This window comes from Bactrocera latifrons, unplaced genomic scaffold, assembly GCF_001853355.1.
Source record: "Bactrocera latifrons isolate USDA-ARS-PBARC rearing strain unplaced genomic scaffold, ASM185335v1 scaffold_16, whole genome shotgun sequence".
Lineage (NCBI taxonomy): Eukaryota > Metazoa > Arthropoda > Insecta > Diptera > Tephritidae > Bactrocera > Bactrocera latifrons.
Genome location: NW_017535074.1, coordinates 1638719 through 1655612, shown reverse-complemented (window position 1 = coordinate 1655612; position 16894 = coordinate 1638719). Strand labels below are relative to the sequence as shown.

The window sequence follows — 16894 nt, the reverse complement described above, 5'->3', positions numbered from 1 at the left end:
TTTTCAATTCATGATTAAAAGTTATAAAAATGTTTGATAAAAATTTTATATTTTATTTTTTCTTTGTTTTATATTTTTGTTATTTCAAATAAATTGAATTTTATATTGCCTTAAATATAATAAAATTGTTCAAAAAGGTTAAAGAAATTAAATTAAAATTTAATATTTCTAAAAGTGCCCACCCCTAATCCAGCAGCACAATAAATTTAACGCAGATGTCAATTCACAAATTCCACTAGGCGCACAGAATCGCCCAGGAAGCTACGGCAACATCTGTTGCTGGCAACATTGTATCCCGCAACATTTATGTTGCTGTTAACATTGCCTCCTGCAACATTTATGTTGCTGGCAACACCTAACTAGACACATGTGGCTTTACAGAACAAATGCAGAAAGATGCACGAATTTAGCAAATAAGCACGAAAATGACAATTTTTAATAAAATTTCCGATTTATTAGTGTTCGTAATTTTAAATAAATATATATTTGTAACAATTATATTAATTTCTATTCGAATCACTACAGTCGCTTGAGATGGCCAACCACTTGTATGCCTGCAACTGGGAGAGTAGTGTCAAAGTAGCAGCTGATGAAGAAAAACAGGAATCTTTTCCAATCGTTTCTTATTCCACCAGTGCTGCTTTTCGCAAGAACTTGCAATTCATGATTATGCGCAGTCAACGGCAGACATGTATAACGGCGATGAAGTTCTCAATATTGTCGCTGAACAGCTTCTCCGGTGTATGTACATATATAAGTTATAATACATTATAAACAATATGCTAATGCAATATGCTAACTAAATTGTACATATCTATAATTACAAAACATTTATGGTTTCAGTTAATCAGCTCGTCGATGAGCTATTTCGCACTTTTGCAAAGTTTCTATGAGAACGAAGAAAACTAAGCAGTGGCAGTGGCTTCATCTGCAGCAAGCATATACGCTTTGGAACACTTTTGTTGCAGAACTTGACTGTACGTTGCCTGTATGCTTACACCTACATAACATATTTAAATTCACTTTACACAAATTTTTTGTCACATTAGTTAAACAATAATAAATTAGCTAAATTTACACAATAAAAATGGTTTCGAAATATGCAATGAAATATTTTTTTGTGTTTTCGTTAACTATATACGAGCATCAATCAACGACCAAGTGATATTGCCGAAATCGCCAATCATTGTATGGGTGTGGCAGTTGACTCTTTAGCTTCTGTTAAAGCTCTGGCTTGGTGTGTAAACACTGGTACATTGATGCCCTGAAAAACAAAAGCAATTTGTTAACTTTATATGATACAACACAAATATTTATATTTTTTGGGAAACCCACCTGCATTTTCGCTGAGCGTACGAATGCTTTATTTGAGGTCACAGTCACCGCTTTCATTTGCATGCCGAAGGCGAAAATCTTCAAGCTCCTCTGATTTATTTTACCGCTAAATTTAATTACAGCTAATTCATCTGGCACCGTAGTCACATCGGGCAAAACTTCCACAATTTGCATTAATTCCGCCGCACGCTTGTGCTCTTGCGCGCCAGCCAACAAAGCGATAATCTCTTCGAAAGACTTGTATGCTGTTTCACAACAAATGAGACGCTTGCCTTAAAATGAACAAAAACTCAGTTACAATTCAAATTATTATAGCTTCCATACTACCTTTAAATAGATTATCCAAAGCAGGTTTTAATGGTGTCTGCCGCTCCTTTTCCGCCTGCTCAGTAAGTATGCCCTCACGGAATTGCCAATTACAACTGCCATTGCACACGTTGCTTATATACGCCAATAGTGTAGTTATATCTATGTTTAATGTGCTCACACTAGAAATATCCGTACTCTCATTGCTCTCGGCGGGTTCCGCAATTGATGCAATTTCAACGCCGGTTTCTTGCAGTTCTTCAAGTAGCGTGTTATCAATGGTTTGACTGAAATAGAAAACCACCTAAGCGATGTGTTTAATCATCGGCAAATAAAAGAAAAGTATATAAGCATGTATGCATACTTTTGGTGGCTTAAACATGCATAAGTGTTGTGCGCTGGCATCTACAAACTCCTCTGCTTGGTCTAGTATGCTACGCGCTCCATAACTGGCCTCACCTTTTGCCGCATCAGCCAAAGATTTGGAATTACGTGCAATAGCTGTAATGATTTATTGAATATTAATTAAATTGTTAAAAATAAATTATTATTAAAATACATTTGGATTATATTTATAATTTCCACTCACCTTTTATCCACTTCAAACCATTCTCACAAACAATATCTACACGCAGTGGATTACTGCGCCCTTCCAATGGAAATCCACAATCGAGATGTACTACACCCTGCTGTAATTTCAATATTTGTACAAGGAAGGCGTAGTGTGTAAGGTTGCTACATTGAACGTGATTAATCTTTAGCTTTTCGTTTGTAATAACCTGCGAACGTTTATAAGCTCACTAAATTATTTTGCGTATTTGCTAAACAATTTTTAAGATATTCAATTAAGATAATTTACTGCAAACCATGAATGATCCATATGTTTACCTTCTGCAGGAACTTCACTTCTTGACTAATTTTTCTTTGTATTTTATCAACACCATTTATTTGTCTATATTCCTCTAATTGTGAAATTAACTCATAACCAAGCTCTATTTTCTCGTTGGCACGGTCAACAAGATCCTTAAAAGGAATTTCCTTATCCATATTAGCGTTAATTGATGCAGGTTTAACATGTGAAAAAATAAATACAATATAAACAGCTGATGCAGTCACAACTACGTCAACATTGACAATTGAAGCAGAGAACGTAAATTATATACGGTCTATGGCTGAAGGAAAGCGACACTGTTGCCAACCATACACTGAAAACTCAAAATATTTTAATATAAAAAATATAATTTTAATAAAAAAAATAAATTGAAAACTAGGAAAAATTGTATAGTATACCTCAAATTAGTTAATTTAGTCGAAGTTCAAACATTAATTTTGGGGTTAGATTAGGTTTCACACACTGATTTTTATTGAAAATCGTTAACTTATAATAAAAACAACTGATGGCATTGTTTAAAACATTAAAACAAAGACTACTCGGTATTGATTTCTTTTTATTCATTTTGATTTTATGAAATGCTATTCTTTGTAAAAAATTTATACAGTAATAGAATATTACGCATATTAAAATGAGTAATTAAATTTTTTAAATCTTTGAAACTGGCTTTAAGCCCAAAATATAGAAGCATTGTTTCAGTACCGCAGCCGTAGCCTCGCACAGCAAAATGCGGCCTCGATTGACCTTAACAATTTCGCCACTCTTATTTTTCTCAATACAGTAGCAATTGTCGTAGAATTCGGAGAACACAGTACAAATTTCATAACAGAATTCACAAAGCGTGTGCAACAGCAGGTCTTTTGAAATCTTGACCAGCACATCGGGGAACTTTAGTAGTGTCTTTGCCAATTTCCATTCCTTTTCGTGTGCCAAATCAATAGCTGTGCCACTATCCAGTATTTTAGCAAGGTCGGAGAAGTCCTCGCCACAGTTACGTGAAATTGAGCATATGCGGGTAAATGCATATAGTAGATATACGGCTGTGTTGCCGCGATCCTCCAACATCTTGTCGAAGGAGAACACATATTCACTTGTACGATTGTGACTTAAATCGGCATACTTGATACAACCATATGCTACAGATTCTTGTGCTGCTTTCAGTTCTTCTGGTGTAAGCACCTTATCACGCTCTTTTTCCAATAATTTATCTAGCGCACGTTTTAACCCTTCGTCTAACAGATCAGACAGTTTAACTGTCTCACCGGAACGGGTCTTGAATTTTTTACCATCCTCTCCTAACACTACGCCAAAGTTCACATGGTCAGCACGATGAATTTTCGGATTAAATATGCCCGCACGTTCAGCAGCACGATAAATATTTTGCAAATGTGTGCTCTGTCCAGAGTCTACAACATATATCAGCCATTCAGCTTTTTGTTCTTCCAAACGATAACGGATTGCAGCCATATCCGATGTGTCATAGGTAAAACCGCCGTCAGACTTAACAATCGTTAAAGGTATTCCCGATGAGCTTTCGTCAGCCCACATAATTTTGCGACCATCGTCTTCCTCAAGTAGATTTTTCGATGCCAAATACTTGACAATTTCTATCATACGTGACTGATAGAAAGACTCGCCGATTGGTTCGAGTGTTACATCTAGGCGATCGTAAATTTTTTGGAACTCTTGTCGTGAAACCTCGCAAATTTGATTCCAGGCTTTTGTGGAGTTTGCGTCACCACCTTGCAAAAGTACGACACAATTGTAGGCACGCTTTTTGAATGATTCATCTTCGTCAAATCTGAAAAATGCAAACAAATGAAAAAATTATAAGTTATAATTATAATTAATTAGTTAATTGACAGAAAGGAATTTGATTTAAAAGTATTTAAAGAATTTTATAAACTGTTCTACTCTAGTAATTGAATTAAAAATACTTTGATTACCAAATTAAATTACAATATGTTTGTTATTATTGCCTTATTATTCTCACCTCTTTTTCGATTCCTTATAGAAGGCTTGTAAGTCACCAATAGGTGGACTTTCGTTTAAGAAATTGGGAAAACGATCTTCCAAGTGAGCAATAAGCATACCAAATTGCGTACCCCAATCACCCAGATGATTGACACGCAAAACATCGTGTCCCAGAAACTCGAGCAAACGACATATGGACTCACCAATAATTGTTGAACGCAAATGACCAACGTGCATTTGTTTTGCTATATTGGGTGAAGAAAAGTCGACGAGTATGCGTTGCCTTCGGCAAGCCGGTGGGTTAACGCCTTTACGCAAAAGTGTATCAATAGCGCGCACTGCATAATCTCTGAAAAATAGAATTTTTAAAATTGTTGACAGTTAAAATATAGTGCCTCAAGTACTTTTGGAGGAATATGTTGATGAAACCTGCACCAGCGACCTCGGTTTTAGCTACGAGTGGCGATTGTGCAACATTCTTAATAATTTCATTTGCTATATCTCTAGGTGATTTATTTACGCCAGCAGCTTTTAATGTTTTCACAAGTGACATTGCACTGTTGCATTGATAATCACCAAATTTAGCAGCAGTGGCATTCACCGGTGATATGATAGCTTGATTACCGGCAAGCTCTGGGAATGCCAAAGCGATAGCATTTGTAAATAAATCCACAAGATGTTCAGTTATTGAAATCATTTGGTTTACTGCAGCTGGTAATTCGGCAGGTTGATATTTTGTAGTCACTTCCGCAGTCGCTGCTAAGGTATTTTTTTCTGCCGCAATAGCCTGAATTAATGAGCAAAATAATTTAGTGATGACATACTATTATTATATGATGAAATATAACCTTATTCAAAATCGCTAAACGGTGCTTGAGCTTTGTGTTCTCGGTTTGTAACTTTACGTACTCTTCATCCTCTTCAAATTCAAGTCCCTCGCCACGTTTTGTTTTTTCTATTTCTGTGCGCAAATGGGCTGTTAGACGCTCCTACATAGGTAGGTGAAAAGTTAAGTCTCCACGTAAATAATTTTATTCAATTTAATGTTCAACACAAACCATTTCACTGAGCACAGCAGTTTCATTTTCTATTGAAGACATTTTTTGTCCTTGTTAATTCAAATATTATTAACTCCTTCAATAAAATTAAACACAAATTACTCGAATACGAAAAAACCTTACTCAAATAGCCACATGGAGCAAAAACAAAATTGTCAATGGCAAGAAATAACTCAAACAGCTATTTAAACAGCTGGTAAATCTCTCTCTCTCTCTGCTTTCAACAGCTGTATTCATTCACAATTGCACATCAAGCTTTGTATTGCGAAGCGAATAGTATACCGAAACATATTCACATTATACTTTTCGGTACGCTTATCTGCAATTAAAAATGTTGGCAAACATTAATTTTGCCCAACTAGTTCTTTATTTGTTAGCATTTTGTTCTATTAAAAATTACCGTAAAGTTCTATAAATTTCGAGCTACATAGATATAATTCACAGGAATTTTATTTCAATTGAGATGTCTTATTGAAGATTTCATAAATATTTAAGATACATACAATATTTAATTAATTTTTATTGAAGTCAGCACTTTTGCCCCCTTCGGTCACTTAAATAGCGATTATTTCCATTAGCATTAGGGATTTCGAATTGCACTTAACCCTCTCGTTCGAAAAGCTGTCAACAAAGCCTCTTGGTATATTCTGTCAAGCATATTATCACGATCATATTCAGGATTTCTAGACACTAATCGTCGTCTTTGAGCAAGAGGTGGCGAAATATTAGCGTTATTATCTGTATGACCGTCATTTTCAACGTTCCTAATATTATTACTACTGCTGGCGCTGGAGATAGGTCTGTGTTCATTATTTCCCATTACATCCGATAGCCGCAGTCCATGCTGCCGTATTGCAGCATCAATTCCAGGTAACTCAGAATGTGCTTGATTCGGCAGTGTCAATAGGTGTGTTCGACCAGCTTCTATCCGTCTATTAATGAAATTATCACATTCACATTCGAATATGGCATTTCGTTGCCATAAACGTAATTCTTCCGTATTCATTTGAACTGTAAATAAATATAAATATATATATATAATATATATGAAGTTTATTGAGTGGCCGTGTCTACTAGATATCGATATTTACAATTTGTTTCAGGTAGAGGTGCAAACAAAAAATCCATAATTTCTCTTAAAAGTAGTTTTTATATTTCATATATATAGTGTTATAACTTTACACACATAATCTAAGCACGCAATTTTATATTTTAAAGGAATTTTAACAAATTAATTTCTGTATCTACTTCTGCGTTTTGTTTTTCTTTTCTGCTTCATTCACTTGACATTTATTATTGACAATATCCTTAGAGATGTGAAACGAATTATTTGCAATTATCGATTTACGACTTGAATATGTATTTTTAAACATATAAAACTGTTTAGAAATTAAATTTTAAATTAAAAAATCGATCCATATTTTTTTTAAATTTATAATATAAGCTGGTTTATGATGGACACAGTAGCAATTGTTTATTTAAGCAGTTTATTTAAAATATATTTTATTAAGAAATTGGAAGTTCAATAATTCAAAGTGTTAATTAAATTTTTCATCAAAATTGATGGTAATTGCAGTATTTATTTAACAATATCTACGGACAACTAGATGAATTAAAAGACAAATATTTTCTTCACGGATTTATTTATCTGAAACCATCAATTTATGTATACAATAAACAATTATATCATCTCCTTAACACAACTTACTACTTATCTCAAGGTATAATATGTATAAAGAAATACAAAAACACTACAAGTCAACGCTTGATGTCCAGTAAGGTCTGAGTGGCGCTTCAGTTGGCCGTAATATTAAATTAAGTTGATACAAATTTTATAATTTTATCCACATGTTCCAAATAGCCGTTGAGACTTGATCATTTAGTTGGTTATGTGCTCGTGTATTTTTTCATTAAGTTGATTATTTATTTATTTGTTTGTGTATATTTGAACTTTATTTATTTTTTTTATTAAAACATTCGCTGTATACATTGCAATTGTGAAATGTACTCGTTTGTAGTGTGTATGCATACGGAAAAATAACGACTTTTGAACAAAGAGTAAAAGTTAAATAGGTAAGATATAGAATATGTACAATATCTGTATAGATTGCTAATATGTGTATGTAAAACGCAGTAAACTTCCATGCTCCACAACTAACAATTAATATACACATGCAAATGTATATTATGGTGTGCGTTCTTTTCCCAGTTTATTGTTTTTTGCAAGCGCCTTCTCAAGTTGCAAGATTTGCCCTAAAATAGGGCTAATATGTTAACAAGTTCTTTATTTTCAATTTAAAACGTGTCTGAATTACCTTTCTTTTCCTAAGTATGACATTGAATTTTTTGATATCTCACAATCAATACATATTCTAATTCAAAGTTTTTCGTTGTACAAAATACTATAATTTTTTTTTAAAATAAAAATATTGGTTTAAAGTTTTACACAGTTAAAGTTATACATACACCAAGCGGCATAAATATTCGCACAAGTGATTTGTACGTTCAGTGTTGCTCATACGACATGGTGTACTGTTTCATTTGATGCCCTCCTACTTTAACTGCGTATAACTTTAGAAGGAAGGCTTTTGTGAAAAAATCTTTTACACTTTATTATTATTTTGGAAGTATAATATCACTTTTCCAAGGTCGTTTTAGAAAAAAAAATTTGTTCGCAAAATATCAAAAAAAAAAAAAAAAAAAAAAAAAAAAAAAAAAAAAAAAAAAAAAAAAAAAAAAAAAAAAAAAAATAGATGGGAAAAATAAAATGTTTTGGGCATGATTTAAATTGAAAATGAAGCGCTCGTTAACGTTGAACACTAATTTTTATCGCAAAAACATAAATTTCAGGGGGTGTTAAAAAAAAATAACTTGGGAAAAAACGGACACCCAAATAATGCATATACATATGTACATATGTATACGTGTATGTAAGCGTTGTATATTCTTCTTTGTATTTTACTTTTCCTCTTAATTCATCTTAATTTAATGCATCTCTAATTGAACATACATTTACAGGATTTAAGGTTATGTTTAAATTTATTGTTTTTGTAAACAAAAAAAATGGAAGAATTATGTTGGTAGAACATATTACGTCTTTATTATTAATCGTAAACTAAATTTAGGGATGATATCATGTTAAAAATTAAATAAAAAATTAATGAAATTAAATTTAAAAAAAGGCAATAAAAAATAAAATAAATAAATGCCATTAAAATATATAGTAAGTAATGTATTAAATGTTGCTTGAAATGTGAGTGGCAAAGTATTCTTCAAAGGGATATCTAATCGTATGTTTGTTTTGAGTTATGCTAAGTTTCAGTTGTTCAAATTTTAATGAACTTTTATTAGAAATTATTTATTTAACATTAAAGTTTACAATAAACTACGCAATTTTTACTTCCAATTTTAATTTAGACAATTTTAGGATCTTAAACACAGATACATACACATATTCAGCACTGTATCACAATTAATAACCACATTAACCACTACTCGCAATTTGCATTTCCATACAGTTGAATTGATTTTTTTTTAATTTTAGAAAAAATAATAATAGTAGTGCTTGCCATTTAAAAAACTTAAAGAAATAGGAAAATAACAAAAATTAGTATTCATATTGTTTTTTTGGGGATTTTTGAGTTTTTTCGTTTCAATTACAGTAGTTTGTTGTTTTACGCACAAACATGCCTGCAACAAAAATAATTATATGAGGTAACTCTAACTCTCCTAATTGACGACAAATTTACGGAAACAAAATGTTATAACTTATAAACTGCTCAAAATACAACTTTGAAAATCTCTATGAGTACCTTCCATATTATAATGTAATCTGCTTTTGCGAAACGCTTTAATCACTCAAAAACACACATTAAAAAGTTCACTTATAATTTAAATGTAATCTTATATGTAATGCCTAAGCTATCAGTGTAACGGCAAAATAATTTTAATTAAAAAATAATCATATTAACGAACTATCAAAAAGTCTTTTTGCAATATTCTCTCAACTTTGTATAAATATTTTTTCTTAAGTTGTTATCCTTAAAAATTTTGCACCAAATTGTTTTGCTTTAATATTTTTTTAGTTTTACTTCAATATTTTTATATATTAATTATAAGTGCACATAAAACGCAGGTCACTGTAAACATTTAATCCATTCAATAATTTAATTGCGCACACTAGCCAAACAGCATACAAATTAGTTATTCTACAAAACAGTTATTTATATATAGTAAACATGTATGTATTATTATTTTACTTCGAGCCCAATTTATTTAATGTTATATATAATTTATTTTGTATAACTAAAAATTTCAACACATTTATTTGAAAAATATTTTAACCAACAATTTAGTGCAATTCAATAATTTAGCGTTCACTTTTCCACTTAAATATAGCTTATTGACCATATTTGTAATGCAAATTCGTTAGTTTGCAAATTATTGTGTATATTTATAAGACTTATTCAATTGTTATTTATATAAACATTATATCTGTTGATTTTTTGTAATTTTTTTTTGTATATGTTTGTGTATATAACTATTGTAATAAATATAGTAATCAGATACATAGTATAGACTTATACAAAAATACGTATTAGATACTATATTTCCAAGCTTGACATTAAATATGTATATATATTTTGTGTATATTTTTTGTTGCAATACCGACGAGTGTAGTACAATTTAAATCATCAAGTTTGTTATTTTAAGTATAACAATAATAATAACAATAAGTGTTAGCTCAAATTTTCACTTGGCCTATGGCAGTAATAAGTAATCCATTAATTATGCTGAGATAATTTTACTTATGTTTTTTTTTTTTTAATTTTAATTAATATATTTTTTGTATGCAGTTTTGTGCTTTAAGCACCAGAGACTTGTTTTAGATTTTGTAACAAATCACATATATTTCAGAATCAGAAATTAGTAGAAATTCTCAAAATGTACCTCAATTTTTTAGAAAAAAAATTAATTATGTTGCAATTATACAACTAGACACGCACGTGTCTTAAATATTTTATAAAATTTTACATTATTTCTTCAATTCAGTTTTTGTTTATGCATACATGATTAAATAACAATTGCAAACGCAATGTACTTGTAGTTAAGAAAAATCTGTAGTTTTCCGCTAATAATGCAAGTGTTTGACATCAAAACAACTTTTTTTTTTGCTCCATTCAACATTTAAACACGACGAAAAGTTTAAATTTAAGCTTTTCACGGTTTCACGGCCAACACAACAATGTTAATATTGACACAACACTTATTTGTGTGTATGTGTTTGTATCTATGCATGTTGTATAAATTATCTGTATGAATTATAATGTTGTCAATTTATAGTTTGAGGTTGTTGTTGTTTTTGCAGTTGCCATAGCTGCCTCATAACTCCACCCATCCACACCATATTTCTTGTATGTCGCAATGAACAAACGATAACGTCAATGCTTCCGGGCAACTAGTAAGCTGGCGTTGTAGCCATGAACCATTCTCTGCCTCCAATCAATGCCTCTGAATGCTATCAGCGGTGCACAAAAGTTGTACGCCACTCGTTCTCTCACTTGTCGAAATCAACTAACGCCATGTTTTTAGACTGCAAATAAAATAGCAGAAAGATTTGTAAGAAATTTATATATTTTAAAATAGATAGAAATTCTAAAACCATGTTCAGACAGACACTTAATCTTTTAAATTTATCAAGACTTTTGTATGATTTAGACACTACAAAGGGAAAAAATTTAAACAAACAAATTTTTTTTTTAAAGCAATGAATCTAATTTCACCTTAAAATCGGCTTCCCAAATGAAAAAATGCGTCCATTATTTACATTATATGAAAAATATTTAAAAGAATACGGCTTTTATTACAAGATACTATATCATAATGTTTTCTTTCGATAAATATTAAGCGATGTGAATTCTTGAATGACTGCTGTTTTTTTAACTTTCCAACGTCAGTGAGAACGGAACGAAAGAGCACCCATTGCATAATCTAGTGATATATGAACGGCTGATTCGGTCAATTTATTGTAAATTACTATTGTGTCATTCTTAACAAAAAAAAACTGCAACAAATCTTTATAATTCAAATAGAAATTATAAAATCTATTTAAAATTTACCTTCCTCTACAATTTAACGTCAAAATATGTATTTAAGTCAAGGGACAGCTAGCACAGGGTTGCAATTATTTTTTACCTGTCATTGCACGAAAATAAACTTGGATTTTGGTCTGACATATTTTACAGCCATTGCAAATAATTTTCTGTGTGCACCATGCAAAGGGTTTGCAAGAGCAAGAGAATACCCCTAATGAAAATTAAATAAATTTATGAAATTTAAATGTATTTGATGAAACGTTTTGTAATGTGAAGTATCATAGTATTATTTTCCATGGAAGATTATTAAAAACATTTATTGATTAAAAGCTAAAAAGCTTAAAATCTTTTATTGGGTATTGAAAGGTCAATAGTCAATTGTTTTAACATACCATAAAAAGATTTAAATAGTTTCTCTATATATTAATTAACCACTATATAGTAATTTTTATTCGTAGTAAATATTGGGTGTTTTAATTCAAATGTCCAAAATTATTATTTTGTCCAATCTGGCCATAATGGAAAATGTTATAAAAAAACTTTGCAGCGCTCTCACACTGGAATAAGGTGAACATCCCTTTATTCCTGGCCCGGTACTGGATGTTAGATTATTGAAAATTACTGAGCTGATTGTATATTTTATCAACGCACACAACCAAATTTGCAGATTGCACTGGAATTTGCAGTGTTGACAAGAATTCGCAGGTTTGCATACTAGTTTCAACTCGATTTCAATTGGATTAAAAATTAATGGAGTAAAACAAGTCACCATTAAAGTAAAGCTAAAAATCTTTTCTTGCGGGGATAAATAATTTAGAGATCCGTATGTTACTAAAATTATTTTTACAACTTTGGTTAGTCCTATATTGGAACAAATCAATTCTGGCAAGTTAGAGTCGGTCCAAAAAAATTTTTTTACTTTTTGCCCTAGGGCATTAAGTAATATCGTAATATCGGCCAATTTGTATGGCAGCTACCTACTATATATGCTATAGTACTTCGATCTCAATAATTTGTTCGAAAAAGGCTTGTGCAAATTTCAAACTGATATCTAAAAAAATTGAGGGAATCCGCTCCTAACGCTAATAATTTATAATTATACGTTACGGGATCTCCGTAGTGTTTTTCTGGGTTTAACAAATCTCATGCCAAACATAATACAGGGTGTTCAGGGTTTGCAAAAGAAATCAAAGAAGAATCCACTTACTTTGATCAAAAGTGCTTGGATTGATGTAGCTAAGCAAATCTTGATCCGACATGGTGGTCAACTCTTGCGGAAGAGGCACGGGTCCAACGGCAGCACCAGGGAGAATACCGGCAGCTGGAGCTGTAGTTTGTTGCGTAACAACAGCACCATTTGTGGTCACTGCAGCTGCGGCTACGGACTTTTGCATTGAGTTTTCGGTGGCCAAAGCGACAATGAGAGATTCCTGCGGTGCTGCTGTAGGGGGACTGCAAGGAGATGGGATATTAGATATTGATTGATTACAAGTAACTCAGGTGAATGTAGAGTAGTGAAATGACAAATACTCACATGGCCAATGAGAATTGCGACTGAACTTCGCTGACAGCGGCTGCTGCGACTGCGGCCGATGGCGGCGCGTCGGGATGATTTAAAAGCAAGTTCACCAAAGGGCTGGTGCTGGCAGTGGTAGCAGCGGCGGCACCATTCATTAATGCTTGTGTTGGCTGATGTTGTTGTTGCTGCTGCGCTGCCGCTTGTTGGTGATGATGCAGGTGTTGCTGTTGTAATTGTTGCTGCTGTATTTGCTGTTGCTGTTGCTGTATTTGCTGTTGTTGCTGCTGTATTTGCTGATGCTGTTGCTGTATGTGCTGTTGTTGTTGCTGTTGAATTTGCTGATGTTGTTGTTGTATATGCTGTTGTTGCTGCTGTTTCTCCTGAGTTGATATCAGATCGGCAGCGGCTTTAATAATCAAATTACTAACGGCAGTCGAAGTGGCCACTGTAACATCGGCCGGTTGATCAACAGTCTGTTCGACACTAGCCACATCATCCACCACCGCACCCGGTGCACTGGTCGGACTCATTATGATATTGCTGAGCGCAAGCGCCGCAACGGCAGCATGTTGTTGTGTTGGTTGCGGTTGCATGGCGATGTCATTCAAAATCGAATTGGCCATGGTGACTTGGTGCGGCGCCATAATATTCGGCACCACAGCCGTGGCAGCACCGTTGGCTGAACACAGTATCGTGGACGGCGAGACTGCGGGATTCATGATCATTTCCGTGGAAATGCCACCGGTAGGATCGGCGACGGCAGTGGCATTTGGCGTACCTTGTACGTTGACGGCCGCCTCGACCACAACATTCGGCGACACTGCCGCGTTCGGACTGCCACCTAGAGCTGTGGGCAAGAGTTGCTGCATCGGCATGGCATTTAGTACAGCGGCAGGTTCTGAATTCAATATTATATCCTGTGTAATGGGTGAGTTATGGCCATTCAACGAGTTATTTGGTGAGACAGAGAGTGTGGCTGTGAGGCCAGTGTGTGGCGAAGAACCACTCGAACTGTTAGAATTCGAGGAGGAGTTGCTCGATATGGACAAACTACGTTCGAGTACGGCTGGCGATTGCTGTTGCTGCATAATGTCACCGAATGGATGATCAATAACCGCACTGACGGCGCTGTTAACATCACCGACGCCGCTGAATAGAGTTTCCTCTACAACAGCCGCCACAGTGGGATCATCTGCCACCGCTGTGGATTTAGTTAAATCCGTAATGAATTTGTCCACAGCAACAGCTTGTTGTTGTTGTGCCACAGCTTTGGCGATGTTGGTCTTTACGGCCAACTCAACGGCAGCAGCTACTGGAAACGCGGACATGCTATTCGAATCGAACATCATCGCGTCCATGCTATTCTTGTGATCGTAATGTGCGTGAAACTGCATGGCCGACGGACTAATGGGTGCGGCGCAATTAGCCATAACGACATCGGGCGCTTGTATGGCGTCGGCCAGTGAGCTTTGCGATGTATCATCAATCAACTCAGTCTTGAGCGTGTCAGCTACGTTCAGGCGCACCAACTGCTGATCCGTCAACATGGGAGTGGCGGTGGGCAATGAAGGGCGACGCACACCCATCGGCATTTGCGTGGTAATTGGTGGTGGCATCATGCCGGAATCGATCTCCTGTTTGGTCTCTGTGCCGGCCGGCCAAAGCACAGCGCCAGCGCCACCACCTGCGCCCGTAGCACCACCCAGGGCGGGCGCCAAAGCGTTTGTTGTATCCATAAATGTGTTGGCATCTACAAATATACATGAGATTCCGTTAATAACGCCCAGAGAGGGGGAAGAAGTGGCAGCATGTCATTTGTTATGTAAGAATAATAAAATAATAAATAAAAATTGTATTTCATTGAAAATGGACAAACATATTTAGTTACTCTGTTTTTTTGGAATTTTAAATTTATATAGATTTAGATTAAATATATATATATATATATATATATATACATATATATATGATGTATGTATACTTTTTAACAAAAATTTATATATGTGCTTAAGAGCTAAATTTTATGTGCTACGACTTATAAGTAAGTTTTGTTCAAATCTAATATTTTTATTAAATTAAATCAAGTTTCCAATTATGCTATTTTGCTTGCAGCAACTACATATATTCATCAGCCAAATTGCGTCTCTCGAGATTTCGTTATATTTTGATTTCACTCTAATAATAATGGATAAAATGATATATTCCACATAACGGTTTATATATATTTCAATTTCACTCCAATTAATTGAAAAAAAATATATTTCATATAACGGTTCTTATATATTTTTGACTGCATTTGGTTGATGAGCTGGGGAAATTACTTTGAGTGCATCATAAGTACACATACACACACACTCACTACCTTGTTAAATTTGTTTACAAACAAACACATGACCACATAGTGAAAACGAGTACAAAAGCAGTTGATATAGATCTACACTAAATTATACTGATAACGAAATTTTATTAGAAAAAAGTAAAAAAAAAAAAGTATATATGTCGACAACTACTGAAAAGGGGAAAGTGTTAAGTAGGAAATCAGCATTGAAATGATTTGCTTATTTTATACCGTTCATTTATGATTCGAATGCGTGGTAAAAGTGAATACAATGTTTTGAGGTCGACTTAAAATGCAAAAGTTGCTAAATTCACTTCTTTAAATATTACAAAAAAATAATTAAATAAGTTTTCATATTTACCAACCAATATGTTTTTTTAATAATATATTATTTATCATTAATTTAAAATTTTTCTATTTAAAATTTGTTAAAAGCATTTAACTTTTCACTTTCTCTCTGATATGTTGTCATATTTTCTAACTAATATTTGTTAAAAATTGAGCTTAGTAATTATTCACTTTAAGTTAAGAGCTAGGTAGGATCGGCTCCTGGTTTGACAAAGTCAGCAGCAACAATTGGATCCTTTCTAATTCTACGGCATTTTATAACAAAATTATCCGAATTTTATATTTTTATTATTAAATTATTATAATAATTTACATGAAAGCTTCGGAAAGCTCAGGCAAGTTTATATGCAACTTGGTATGAGTAAAATTTTTCAAGAACTTCACTCGATTTTTATCAATAAATACCAATCAAATGAATTAGAAAACTTTAATGAAAGCTTCTGAAAACTGAGGTATTAAATGCAACTTCCAATATAAAATATTTTTCAAAAGCTTTAAAGAAACTGGTTGTTTAAATTTCAATGTAATAACTGGTTAGTTTTTTAAGTTATATGTCAAAAGATTAATAAAAAATTAAATTTCATTTACTTTTTTGTTAAGGTACTTTTGAAATTCTCGAAACACTTTCATGTAAGTTGGAGTACCGAAGCTTTGATGAAATTACTAAATTACTGCATTCTTCTACACGCTCAATATGAACAACAACTAAATTCTATCCAATTTACATTTTTATACTTAATACTGACACGCACACATACTTACATAAAAACTTAAAATCTAGGTGTAACGCATGTCACTCATTCAAGCTCTCTTTCTCCCTTCGCCAAAATAACACAACTCAAAATAATCTCCAACCACTTTGAAATCGAATTTCATGTCTAGCATGATCGACAATTTTGGTTCTAACTAAATTAAGAAATTACAAATGTTTATTTTTGTTTTTTTTCAATACTTAAAGCTGGTTTGTTTAAAGTAAATGAAAAAAAATTATAAAATAACCGCACCGCTTAACTTATGAATAACTATTCT

General features: G+C 33.1%; 5 protein-coding genes across 12 annotated transcripts in view; 1 reads left to right on the top strand and 4 right to left on the bottom strand.

Annotated features, from left to right (window-relative positions):
• The window catches only part of LOC108966358 (odorant receptor 13a), a 3922-nt gene extending 2991 nt beyond the window's left edge, over positions 1-931 (top strand). The window contains exons 5-6 of the mRNA XM_018929206.1: positions 526-741; positions 844-931. Of these exons, the coding sequence (XP_018784751.1) occupies positions 526-741; positions 844-909 (282 nt within the window). The 3' untranslated portion in view covers positions 910-931. The remainder of the gene's footprint in view (positions 1-525; positions 742-843) is intronic.
• LOC108966359 (UPF0415 protein C7orf25 homolog) lies at positions 784-2747 on the bottom strand. The gene is made up of 6 exons (XM_018929207.1): positions 2530-2747; positions 2231-2420; positions 2006-2142; positions 1663-1945; positions 1336-1607; positions 784-1264 (listed from the first exon to the last, which is right to left on the bottom strand). Exons 1-6 carry the CDS (start codon positions 2686-2688, stop codon positions 1184-1186), a joined length of 1122 nt encoding a protein of 373 aa, XP_018784752.1. The 5' UTR covers positions 2689-2747; the 3' UTR covers positions 784-1183.
• Positions 2748-3072: 325 nt separating this feature from the next.
• On the bottom strand, positions 3073-5793 carry LOC108966455 (probable arginine--tRNA ligase, cytoplasmic). The gene is made up of 5 exons (XM_018929374.1): positions 5566-5793; positions 5356-5496; positions 4912-5294; positions 4527-4856; positions 3073-4334 (listed from the first exon to the last, which is right to left on the bottom strand). Exons 1-5 carry the CDS (start codon positions 5605-5607, stop codon positions 3182-3184), a joined length of 2049 nt encoding a protein of 682 aa, XP_018784919.1. The 5' UTR covers positions 5608-5793; the 3' UTR covers positions 3073-3181.
• Positions 5794-5981: 188 nt separating this feature from the next.
• LOC108966456 lies at positions 5982-6862 on the bottom strand. The gene is made up of 2 exons (XM_018929375.1): positions 6657-6862; positions 5982-6576 (listed from the first exon to the last, which is right to left on the bottom strand). The coding sequence occupies exons 1-2, from the start codon at positions 6691-6693 to the stop codon at positions 6146-6148; spliced, it is 468 nt and encodes a 155-aa protein (XP_018784920.1). The 5' UTR covers positions 6694-6862; the 3' UTR covers positions 5982-6145.
• A 1526-nt stretch (positions 6863-8388) lies between these two features.
• The window catches only part of LOC108966412 (nuclear factor of activated T-cells 5), a 79861-nt gene continuing 71355 nt past the window's right edge, over positions 8389-16894 (bottom strand). For all 8 annotated transcript variants that reach the window (XM_018929288.1, XM_018929289.1, XM_018929282.1 and 5 more), the window contains 3 exons: positions 13195-14929; positions 12868-13112; positions 8389-11158 (listed from right to left, as the gene is read on the bottom strand). In XM_018929288.1, the coding sequence (XP_018784833.1) occupies positions 11154-11158; positions 12868-13112; positions 13195-14929 (1985 nt within the window). In that variant the 3' untranslated portion in view covers positions 8389-11153. The remainder of the gene's footprint in view (positions 11159-12867; positions 13113-13194; positions 14930-16894) is intronic.